The sequence below is a fragment of the Micropterus dolomieu genome, linkage group LG03 (assembly GCF_021292245.1).
Source record: "Micropterus dolomieu isolate WLL.071019.BEF.003 ecotype Adirondacks linkage group LG03, ASM2129224v1, whole genome shotgun sequence".
Taxonomy (NCBI): domain Eukaryota; kingdom Metazoa; phylum Chordata; class Actinopteri; order Centrarchiformes; family Centrarchidae; genus Micropterus; species Micropterus dolomieu.
This window is the reverse complement of record NC_060152.1, coordinates 24644738-24657150: the sequence shown is the minus strand read 5'-3', so window position 1 is coordinate 24657150 and position 12413 is coordinate 24644738. Positions and strand designations below refer to the sequence as shown.

At 40.0% G+C, this 12413-nt stretch overlaps 2 protein-coding genes across 3 annotated transcripts; both read left to right on the top strand.

Annotated features, from left to right (window-relative positions):
- Positions 1 to 2689: 2689 nt before the first annotated feature.
- Positions 2690 to 5543, top strand: LOC123968606 (nuclear receptor coactivator 7). Its single transcript, XM_046045471.1, has 6 exons — positions 2690 to 2775; positions 3134 to 3286; positions 3447 to 3599; positions 3701 to 3796; positions 3933 to 4006; positions 4234 to 5543. The coding sequence occupies exons 1-6, from the start codon at positions 2707 to 2709 to the stop codon at positions 4370 to 4372; spliced, it is 684 nt and encodes a 227-aa protein (XP_045901427.1). The 5' UTR covers positions 2690 to 2706; the 3' UTR covers positions 4373 to 5543.
- A 2936-nt stretch (positions 5544 to 8479) lies between these two features.
- hint3 (histidine triad nucleotide binding protein 3) lies at positions 8480 to 11930 on the top strand. 2 transcript variants are annotated; one of them, XM_046045312.1, is made up of 5 exons: positions 8480 to 8711; positions 9380 to 9497; positions 9707 to 9776; positions 11284 to 11410; positions 11671 to 11930. In XM_046045312.1, exons 1-5 carry the CDS (start codon positions 8580 to 8582, stop codon positions 11716 to 11718), a joined length of 495 nt encoding a protein of 164 aa, XP_045901268.1. In that variant the 5' UTR covers positions 8480 to 8579; the 3' UTR covers positions 11719 to 11930. The 2 variants fall into 2 exon arrangements, with proteins under 2 accessions (XP_045901268.1, XP_045901267.1); XM_046045311.1 differs by lacking the exon at positions 8480 to 8711 and adding an exon at positions 9101 to 9297.
- Positions 11931 to 12413: the final 483 nt, after the last annotated feature.

The window sequence follows — 12413 nt, the reverse complement described above, 5'->3', positions numbered from 1 at the left end:
TCAGGTAGACAGGTAGGCAGATACACAGGTTGCTGGTGCAACAGACAGACAGACAGACAGACAGACAGACAGAAAGCCGTTATCTTTCTGTCAAGCCACTTTATTCAGTCACCAAGCCACTACCTTGACACAGTAACTGTCTGAACTTCAGTCAAACTTAAGGACAGGGTCCCAAAACAGGTCAAGTTAATATATCACCAACGATGACTTTCAGGTACCATTGTGAAATGCTTTGGTGAATATGTGCAGGCCGTGCAGAGCTGTCAAGGGAGAAAGGGAGGGTTAATGTTCAAAGGGGCTTATCTCAGCAATTGATCCGCTTGTATAAATGCTGGTGGAAGGGTCTCAGAGTTGACATGCTGCTTTAGCACTGAGGCTCCAGACCATCTACTTTCTGCGTCTCCTCACAGTTTACCTTCAACGCCTTTCTCTTCACTCAACCATGGGAGTTGCGTACAGCGTCGGAGAGTAAGTGAAACCAATGATCAAGACAGTTGTGAACATTGTTACTCTGTGTCCCGAATATGGTGTTTTAACCTGATGTTGAAAATGGCAGTATTTTGGTTTACTTGTTTTAACAAATTCAAGAAAATGTGAGCTTAGAATTGCAAAGACCATTTAATTATGCAAGCATTTTAAATCCAGTCTTCTAAATGTATATGTGCAAAGGAAGCAAGGGGGAGTTATTTTTGTCAGTTCATTATAGAAAGAGTTTGTTACAGTGCAGATTGATCTGGAGGCCGCAGAGTTGGAGATTGTGTGTGTGTTTGTGTGTGTCAGTAAGAGAGGACTGAATGGAGGAAAAGAGAAAGAGAGAAGCTTGATTGAGGTTAAACATCCCTAAAGTCGCCAGACGACCTCACCATCTCGGCGCGGATCACAGACTGTCTCTCGGACATATCTGCATGGATGAAGGCTTGCCACCTTCAACTAAACCTTTAGACTGAACTCTTGGTCATCCCAGCCAATTAATCTATCCACCATAACATCAAACTACAAATTAGCTCCTCAACCATCACTCCAACCAGGGTGGTGAGAAACCTTGGTTTTAAGATTGATGACCAGCTGTCCTTTTCAGACCATATTGCTGCTGTCTCTCGGTCGTGCCGCTTTGCTCTATACAACATCAGAAAAATCAGGCCCTACCTCACTCAATATGCCACCCAGCTTCTGGTACAGGCCATAGTTACCTCTCGCCTCGACTATTGCAATGCCAAAGCAGGAAGCTAGGAAGGCAAATGGCTACAAATGGTTCAGAACGCAGCAGCGTGTCTGGTTTTAGATCAGCCCAAAAGGACGCATGTCACTCCATTACTGTGTGTCCTCCACTGGCTCCCCGTGGCCTCCAGAATCAGATTCAAGTCACTAATGCTTGCATACAGAGTGACTACTGGATCTGCACCCATCTACCTAAACTCCATAATACAAGTTTACGTTCCTTCCCCTGCCACTACGCTCCTCCAACAAACGCCGCTTGGCTCTGCCATCCCCAGTCCCAGTCCTGGCTATTCTCATCTGTGACGCCACAATGGTGGAACGAGCTACCACACGCCATCAGAGCAGGGGCGTCCCTCTCTAACTTCAAGAAGCTCTTGAAAACTCATCTCTTCCGAGAACACTTCCTCTTATAACACCTCTAACTCCTAACCTCTAACATGCACTTCCTGTGCTCTTCTTCTTTTATCCCCGACAATTATTTTGTATTGACTGCACTTTTTGTTAACTCTAACTTCTTCCCTAGGTATTTATCACATTGATGTGATATGTGCCGTTAGCGCTTACTAGTATTTATTGCTGCTTTTATTGTATTGTCAGTTGTAGATCTTGTGCTGTATTTTATGCTCTGTTAATGATTGTATGTTGTTCCTCAAATGTAAGTCATTTTGGATAAAAGCGTCTGCCAAATGAGTAAATAAAACAAATAAATAAAATAAATAAAAGTCGAAGTATGTCATTATAACTTCATAGTGGTATTTAATGATAGAGCCTATTTGCTTTTCAGAACTATTTATTTTAGCCATATAAGTCCACATGGATAAACGCTCTATCTATTTGGGAATCAGATACAATGATTATATGTAAATAAAAAGTGTACTTTGTCCTTTTGCCTCTACAGGGTCGACCACCTCTACACCTTCTTTGTGCAGTGGTCACCAGAAATCTATACTAAGGGCAACAAGAAGCCCCGCTACCTTATTAGAGAAAAACATCAGAACCGCTTTCTGTTAGTGGAGAAGAACAAGGTGGCTGTGATAAACAAGTTCCTCAGTAACCCTGTCAACCCCACTTCTGAAAACTGGGAGGTAAGATTTGCATGCACACAATTTAAGACGAAACAAAAGCCCTCTGCGGCTCTTTAACTAGCTGCAGCTAAACAGCAGGCAGCACAGGAAGTGCTCTTCAGTTCAAACGTTTGTTTTACAGTAACCGAGGTACAGTGCTTGGCAGTTATTAAGAGAGGTTGTGGGAACCCCCACTATGTCCATATATAGACATCCTTTCTCTAACTTCCTCCCAGCATCCCAGAAACATCACTTTCCTTTTCCTCAGAAAGAAAGATTTCACTACCAGGGCTGACCAATGAGAAGCCGTTCCACTCAAATTTCAAACCAATGGCGTTTCAGTAACCCAGAGGGTATAAAAGAGATCTGGTCAACAGACATGTGGTACTGCAGAGTGCAGAGCTTGACAGAGAAATCAGGAGCTATGAAGCTGCTACCAGAAAATATCAAGGTGCTTTATTTTGCCAGTGACAGTGTGGAGCCGTATGTTCAGGTAGGACTACTATGCTGCATATAATCAGGAGATGTAAAATATACTTTGGGGGCAAAAACAATGCTTTATTTATCATCCATCCTGCCTTAATGTGGCTCTTTTCTAAGCCAGCTTGCCATGTGTTATGAATTCACTTGTTGTGATGCTGTGTTAAACCTGTGTCTGGCAACTTGCAAAATGGTGCAAATACAATGTTTAACCTTTAGATTTTGCTGCACTCTGTCTGTACATGAGTCACTTGACTGCAGACCACAGACCTGCAGTCGAAAACTTCAGAAAAATGAAAGTGGGACGTGTGAAAAGTGAGAGTGTGAACATTTTGATGATAGGTGTTGTTGCATTGTGTGCCCTCCAACAGATTATCACAGTGAAGGACTTCAAGCGCCGCCTGAGTTTGTGTAACTCGGAGGACTCTGAGGCAGACGAGCCTGAGTTCCAGGAGGAAGGTGACGATGTTCTCCCTGTCCTGGACAACCAAAGCCAGCTACTGGATGACTACCACCTTAAGAGAGTAAGGATGCTAACCGGCAACATTTCAAAATAATCTGAGTAGACAATTTGGCAATGATTACAGCCATCAACAAACATCTTGACTTGATGAATTTTGATTGTGATTAATTTTATACCCTTTTAGTATGACACCTTTTGATCAACAACTCCTCTTCCAACAGCTTGTTGCTCACATGCCAGCAAGGACCCAGGGCTATACATGGCGACTGGTCTACAGCACAGCCATCCACGGGAGCAGCCTGAAGACTCTGTACAGGAATATGGCTGACCTAGACAGCCCTGTGCTGCTGGTCATCAAAGACATGCACAAAAAGGTTTGCATCTCTATCTTAACCCTCCATTACTCCTCAAAACTCAGAAGTGTCAGTATATCTGTGTGTTCTCCTTTAATGACCTGTTGTCTTGGTCTTTTCAGGTGTTTGGGGCTTTTTCTTCAGATCCATTCAGAGTCAGTAAATACTGCTATGGCACAGGAGAAACCTTTCTGTACAGCTTCAACCATGACTTCCAGGTAAGAGTGGAATGATTTTTTGCTACCTATAGTCTGGTTACAAAATCCTGTCTAGCAGCAAATAAAACTAAAGACAATCTTAATGCACTGGGTTTGAGTACAAGTTTCTTATGTTTTACATTTGGCGTTTTCCCAGGCATACAGGTGGAGCGGCGAGAACTCCTACTTTGTGAGCGGCAACTGGAAATCTCTGCAGATTGGTGGAGGAGGGTAAGTTATATGGTTATAGATTTCCCATGTAAAATATAGACATACTCACCAAAGTAAAGGGCAGCAGTTACATCTGTCAGTGTCATAAAGTAATAAAAAGCGGAACCATAAAATAATTATTTGCCACCAGTGAGAAATCTGGGATTAAAGTACCTGTTAACTGGGAGCATAAAATATTAACAAATGTGAAAGATTTTACATTAAATTGAAATTTTTTCTTGGTGTAGGGCCGGATTTGGACTATGGCTGGATTCTGACCTGTACCGTGGTTCAAGCTTTTCCTGTCCTACCTTCCACAACAAGTCCCTCACCACACAGGAAGACTTCATTGTACAAGAGCTCGAGGTCTGGACTGTGCAGAACTGAGGGAGAACATCTGAAAAGAAGAGATAAAAGCAAAGTAGAACCCACTATCCTGTCTGGAGTTAAAGGACTTCAACAAGTATGTGTGGTTAAGCCACTACTGTTCAAAATCTGATAGAGCAGTTGCTACTGTCTGTGCAAGTGGCTCGGATTAGATCCACATACAGGATGAAACCTGTACTCGTTGTTCTTGGGCTGGACTTTGTGTTTATGCTGGTTTGGTCTGGGCCTATTAAAGACAAGTGGCTAGATGAAATCCTGTGATTCAGGGTCCTGCTGCTTTAAACCACCGGCTATTCCTCAGTAGCCCCATGCTAAGCCCAGTAAGTAACTGGCATATGAATCTTTAAACCCTTCATCCCTGGATTGTGGAGAGCATTATAATACAAAGTCCACAGTACCACTGTTGGTTAAAAAGTTTATAACAACTGTAAGCACATTCAGGATTTAAGGAATTGTATTTATCTTCTGTCTAACAACCGTGTGTGATTGTGAAATTTTAAAATGTAAAATTTACGGTATGTATCTGTGTGTGTGTGTACATGTGCATGTGCTCTATTTGCATTCATGGCTCCAAGGTTTATGAAACACACATTAAGGGCCATATAAATCTTTAAGAAAAAAAGGTAAATAATTTATGTAAACTTATGGTAAAAACACTGTAACATGATAGGACCCACAAAAGGACTATCTGCACTCTAACTGTAATTTTGAATGTTTTCTGATACGAGTTCTGGTTTTAATGTTCTCCTTTTGAAAACTGCAGCTGTAGATGAAGAACTATCCACTCACGATCCGTAATAAAAGTACAGAGTTGCACTATAAATAATTTATTATCTGCAATGTGTACAATTTGCAGAGGAAGGGATTTCCAACTGTAAACTGTCACGTCTGTTTTTTTGAAAGTGACACACCTGCTTGCCTATTTGCATAAATGGGCAATATTTTAAGGAAATATTTTTACAACTTTTTACTATTTATATATATAAATGTATTTTGAAGTAAATATAAACATGAAAGCTAAAGAAAATGAAACGTTGTCCTGTTTGTTTTACTTTTCTCTATGTGTGTGTGTGTAATCAGAGTCTGCCAGGTGGTGCTGGCACTGCCAATGTTGTTTTGTGAAACCGCATAGCGTTTATATTTTATTATGAATAAACCCCTTTTAACAATATTGCATTTTGAGGAAGCAGTTTTTTCATGCTACAAATAATGGAATCGTCATGTTTGTGGGACTCTAGTGTTAGTGCTAGTGTACTTATATATGGCATATGTGCAGACAGAACATACACACAAGCATATATTAGGATAAATAGAACAACTACAAAATACATGTTCCTGTTTTAAATTCACAAAAAAAGAATGGACAATATGGAAGTTAATAGAAAATGTGTAATACTGCAAGCTTGCAGTCTTACTATTGAAATTCAGACAGCTGAAAAGTTGCACTCTGTCTTGCACTCTATATTCAGCACCAAACAACCTGAATAGAAATATTGGGACAAAGCAAAATCAGAATTGTTGGTGCTTTATATTTTTATGTTTTCATTTTACCTTTGGACCTGCGTGCCCAGAAGAAACCCATGAAGACAGGGAGGGATGAGTTACTAAATGACCCAAATGGGCCCAAGGGCTTTAAGAAAGACCTTCAGTTTGAAGTGACAATTCTTGTCAGAAATTTAGGTGTCAGTCAATAGTTTATAGATTGTGGTCTTATTATTATTATTATTATTAAAGTGGTTGATGATGGATGGATGGATAGATGATCAGTCTTTTGTTCTCTCTCCTCCAAGGCCGACGTCTTACCGGGTTTGTTCTGTGTCTTTCTTTTGGTTTATCTTGACCACTAATTATTATTGGTCATTAATTATTATAATAATTATTAAAGCAATTTAAATGTATGTTTGACTGCCGAATATTTCTACTTAAAGAATCAGAACCAGTGCCACAAGTTTCTTATGACATGGAGACAAGTGTCACAAATCTCTGAGGAAGGTTTGTTGAAATAAAATAGTTTAATTCAACAACATGTTACGGCCCCTCCCCTTCCTGCTTCCTTCTCCTGAAGGCATGGTGGCCTAGTGGATAGCACTGTTGCCTGAAGGTCCTGGGTTTGAACCCCAGTCTTTCTCTGTGGAGTTTGCATGTCTGAGTGGGTTCTCTCTGGGTACTCAAAGACATGTTGAGTGGTGACCCTAAATTGTTAGGCTGTCTATGTGTGGCCCTCCTGTGGATTGGTGACCTGTCCAGGGTGTGTCAGCTGGGATTGGCTCCAGCCCCCCACAATCCTGTATGCAGGATAAGCAGTTGATGATGAATAGATGATTTGTTCTCTCTCCTCCAAGGCCGGCATCTTACTACTTGTTCTGTGTCTATCTTTTGGTTTATCTTGAACACACACGCACACACAGACACAGTCATCCCTTCACTCATCCATTAACTGCTGACACAACTGATAGTCATCAGTTGTGCATATTTGACCTTTCTTTTACTTTTATAATAAATCATATCTTTGGCATGTAAACCTGTTGTCTCACCTCCTTTTTGTCATGGCAACACTTTGGGGAGTTTTGAGGTTGCCCTTCAAAATACCATGGAAAAAAGTACAAAACCACAACAAATGTCTCAGTAGTGAGGGCGCCCTGGCAGGTGGGAGGGGAGCCTTTTACGTAACAGGATGCTAACTGTCTGCTAACTGCTAAAAGCCTACAGAAAGGCCAAAAACATTACATTGTCAAAAAACATTATCAAAACCAAACAAACATTTATTTAGCTTATTCCTAGTATTTTCCATTCTTAATGCTGTTGAATTCAGACCTCAGCTTCTTTATGGCCTCTGCTTTTCACATGTCTATGAGGTTGCCTTTGCCAAATTAGTCCTCAATCTCGCCTTTTACCTGGACCACATAATCAGCAGTCTTTGTTGAAAAGTCTCTGTTGGAGTTAGGTTAGGCTCAAATGTAGGACCTTTTTGCTCTCGCCTAAGGAAACTGTCATTTCTACAGACATTAACCCTCATTACAATGTGACTGAATTTTGAATTACAATATAACCTTATGTTTTTATGAAGCGTGAAACTTACAGATATATGACCAGTGTGCCAGAAGAGGGAGACAAGTTTAAGGAAGGAGAAAAGTTAGACAAGGGTTTTGGAAGATTTTATTACATACATACTGTACATACTGTATACAATTACAGTTGGTCAATAGGTAACATAAGTTTATACAGTTTTTGCCATCATGCATTGGTCAAAAGTCACATTGTCAAAACTCTTCAAGTAGTCAGCAACCAGAAGTGTATGTGGACCAAACCAAAATATAACCAAAATATATTTTTATTGCTTTCACACAAAATGCATTCAGTGACCACTTTTTTCTGATTCCTACTGCACCACCTGCAAAACAATATATTTGCAGCACATTTTTCAAACGCTAACAGCCTGTGTCCAAAACTGTTGAAAACACAGAACGTCCATATGCTTTGCAAACTGTGTGTAGTAAATAAATGTGGGGTTGAACTGCAGTCTGACTGTGAAGCAGGAAATGAGCTTCTAGCAGAATTGTTTCAGGGGGTTGGTACATGAATTACAGGTTGTGGTCATTGTAGCTCAAGCTTCAGTGTTTCTGTGTAAACAATAAGCTGTAGTGAGCACTGAAATATTATGAAATTAGTTTTTTGTTTCAACTTTAGTAAATTAAACTATCGGCAATGATGTAGAAAAAGATATGGAAGAAAATGAGCATTTCTGATTTATTCTTGTTTCATATACTTTAGTAAAGTCTGTAAAGTGAAAATATTTTATTCTTATTCTATTATGAAATACTGATTTATGTGAAAAATCATTTAAACTTCAAAGTTCAGCATTTATGTAATACTCCCGGTTGTTCGTATTTTCTTTTTGACAATGACTGAGATCTGTTGCCAGTGTTTGGTCAAAAAAGTTTATTTTGAGACATGTGGGTGTGTGTTTTTGTGTTTTGAGTGAGTTTTGGAGGTGTGATTAACTGTTTGACGTAGATGTCGGTAAGTTAGACTGTAAAGAGTGGCTTCAATTTTTTTTTGTTTGTTTGTTTAATATGTTGAAACATTGCTCTCTGGTGGCAGCTTCCCTAAAACAATCTAGATCGACAATCGTTCAGGTCCCCCTTGCACTCGATGACTTCTTGGATCGACTGTGCAGGTCTTACTTTTGACAGTTCATTGTACAACAATGGCCGGATTGGAGGGTAACGTTACACAACCTATTTCTAAAACAAGCAGCGTACCAGCTGAAGGATATGACAAGAAATGTATTTTCTGCAAGATTGCCAACAATGAAATTGCCACGGACCTTCTTCACAGTGTGAGAATATTATAATAATTAAACAATATTGAGTGCCAAGCTAACTAGCATTAGCCTGTTACTTTTGTGTGTACCCTTTTAACACATGGAAAAGATGGTAACGTTAGCTAATGTTTCATTTTTGTTCAGGCTATGTAACTACAAGTTAACTGCACATTTTTATTCCGTGTTATAATTTATAGTTTTATAGATTTGCTGGTCTTTTGTGTGTGCCTCATATTTCCACCTTTTAATACATGGGGTTATTGTTTCACCCCCTGCAGGCAGGTGCCATAGACTGTATAAAACAATGTGCGAGTTCGAATCCAGCTTGACGCGATTTTGTAAAAAGTCTATTTTCTTTCTTTTTTTTTTTGCGTATGTGGCTATAATGTAGTGCTCACTTATCCAATCATGTAGATTAAAGATGCGACTTGAAACTCGCCAGGAATATGTTTTTGAATGTGTGACGAATCTGGGGAAGGAGACAGCTGCTGCTCACAACACGCGCACGGCAACCAGTGGGGCTACATCACCTGAAACACACCACAGCTGTATTAGACATGATAAAGAGCTGAAAATGGCCTGCAGTTCGCTGATGACAATGGTGAACACTAGAGTCCCTTTCCAGGCCTGAAGCTAATTTATTAATTGGTATTTGCTGATGTATGTAACCATCCCTGCTGCAGGATGAGGAGATCTCATGTTTCAGAGACATCAAACCTGGAGCTCCCCACCATTACCTGGTCGTCCCAAACAAACACGTTGGGAACTGTAAATCACTGAGCAAAGAACACATGCCCTTGGGTAAGTTTTAAACTACACGCCTTATTACTGTTGCTTGACACTGACAGTGCATTGCTAACTAATGCTGTGGATTGAAACGCTATCTTATCTCTTAAATATGAATATGATGAATACAATATACTTGCTCTTTTATTTATATAAAGTTTTCTTTTTAATGGTAAATAGTCTTGTGTTTAAAATGGAACGTCCATTTTTGTTGTCATACCCAGTGAAGCGGATGGTCGAGATAGGGAAGGAGATCCTCCAGAAAAACAATGTAACAGACCTCAGTGATGTCAGGTGGGCTATATTTGTGGAATATCTTGTAGTTCATGGCTCTTCACACTGATCGTTAGTAGTGGCTCATGAATACGAGTGCTACAGTGTGATTACTACAAAGGGAACATCCCCAAAATGTTTTAGATAAGCAGCTTTTGTCACTTGCTGACATTAACCCTGGGTCAAGGGCCAGTTCAGTTTTTCTGTTTACAATAGTGACAGATGGAATATTTTGTGGTGAATCATAATCAATCACAGTCAACAATAGTGATTCAATTCAATTTTATTTATATAGCGCCAAATCACATCAACAGTTATCTCACAGCGCTTTTCATAAAAGAGCAGAACTACACCATACTCTGTGATGTTATTTACAGAAGCCCAACAATTCCCACCAAGAGCAAGCACTAGGCGACAGAGCCAAGGAAAAACTACATAATATACACACAGAGGTACAGACAGTAAAGGTGATGTTGCTATAGACTAAATGACTAAATGAGAAATGGTATAGATATGTATAGTAGTGTTAATGATAATAATCGTAATGTTAATGATTATAATAACAATAATAACAATAGGACTAGTAACAATAGTTGTTGTAGCAGAGGGTGTCGAGCAGGAACACGGGGGCAGCAGGTGACCCGCAGCCACAGATCCAGACTCTACAGCTCCAGAGCCAGAAACACCTGCAGGAAGTGATAGGAGGAGAGAGGAGAGGGACGAGAAAGCACAAGACTATCGGAAAGGGAAGAATTTGTGTTAGTTACATGCAATAATGGGATGAGGTTGCATACAGAGGGAGAGAAAGTAGAGGAGAGAGGAGCTCAGTGCATCATAGGAAATCCCCCAGCAGTCTAGGCCTATAGCAGCATAACTAAGGGATGGTTAAGGACTCACCTGAGCCAGCCCTAACTATAAGCTTTATCAAAGAGGAAGCCTACTCTTAAATGTGGAGATGGTGTCTGCCTCCTGAACCCAAACTGGAACCTGGTTCCACAGGAGAGGAGCTTGATAGCTGAACGCTCTGGCTCCTAGTCTACTTTTGGAGACTCTAGGAACCACAAGTAACCCTGCATTCTGGGAGCGCAGTGCTCTGGTGGGGTAGAAAGGTACTATGAGCTCTTTAAGATAAGATGGTGCCTGACCATTAAGAGCTTTGTAGGTAAGAAGAATGATTTTAAATTCTATTCTGGATTTTACTAATTTAGTTTTACTACATAGTGATCAACACTATGCCTGTCTAGACTAAAGAACAAGAAAACTTTCCACAGTTAGACAGGTGCTGATAAACATTATCACAAAATCTACTTTAATGTAGTGTACACTATGAATGTAAGTAATCTAAAGGAAACTGTTAATAGATAATCTTGTGAAATTCTAACTGTACTGTAACATATTGTTTAGCTTTGGTAACATTTGTGTTGCTCTGTTAATGTAACCATTGAGCAACTGGCACCAATTTACCATCCTCCCTGTTGAGCAGTGAGACTATGTGCAGTAAAGCCTTTTTGTTTTTCTTTGTCTGCAGGTTTGGTTTTCATTGGCCCCCATTCTGTTCTGTGACACACCTACACCTTCATGTCCTGGCACCTGCCAGTCAAATGGGCTTCATGTCTCGCCTCTTCTACAGACTCAACTCCTATTGGTTCATTACGGTGAGCCCCTTCCTCATTATTTGTATGTATAATGTAATTGTACATCATTTAAGTATTTATGAAGATAAATTGATTGCTTCTCAATGGGTTTGTGGCACCACCAGAGTGACCAGAAAGCAAAAAAAAAAAAAACATACCATGTGAAAATGGAAATTCAGAAAAAGCTTTTTTTCCTTATCATAAAGTATTAATATCTTTCAGGCAATATCGTTTAAAAGTGTAGTTGATCTGATTTACATTTCATTTCTGTTGTCTTGCAGGCAGACCAGCTGATTGAGCTTCTCAACTCTAAAGGAGAGACCAACTGATCACTTGTTTTTACAGTACTTGACTGTGATGAAGGGACTGAAACATCCACCTTCTTGCAGATGTCACGTTGGATGACACGCACTCACATTACGACTAAGCTAATAACAGTATTTTAAACTGGTGACATGTTTAGCAAGAGAGCACTTAGGATTTTTTCATTTTTAGTATCAAAACCTTTCAGCCTGGAGACCAAATAAAATGCTTGATTGGAGCCAAATCTTGTTTCTTGACAGTTTACATGTCGTGTCACACAAATGCTCTAGGATTACAAGTAAGTAGGTTTTACAGAAGAAGTTAACTAAAATCTCCATTAATCTGCCGTAATAAAAATGTGTTTAGTTTATGGACCAAGTAACAGTGTGATTCACGTCTGTAATCACCAAAGAAAATGTTGAAGGCATTCTTTCTGGTTTCTCAGATGTCTGTGAAGATTCTCAGTCATCCAGGTCATAGTTATCCAACGAAGGTTAAAGTCAAGGGCAACTGGACTTGGTTGAAGATACTGGAAGACGTTTCGTCCCTCATCCAAAGGACTTCTTCAGTTCTGACTGACTGGTAGGGAAACTCAGCTATTTAACCTCAGTGGGGTCATTTGCCAGGGTCATCGATACTGCTGGTTCGTTAGTGCTCCTGGTTGCTGTAACGACAGTCGTTAGGACTACCCGTGGCCAAGACTGAAGGACCATCGTTGGTT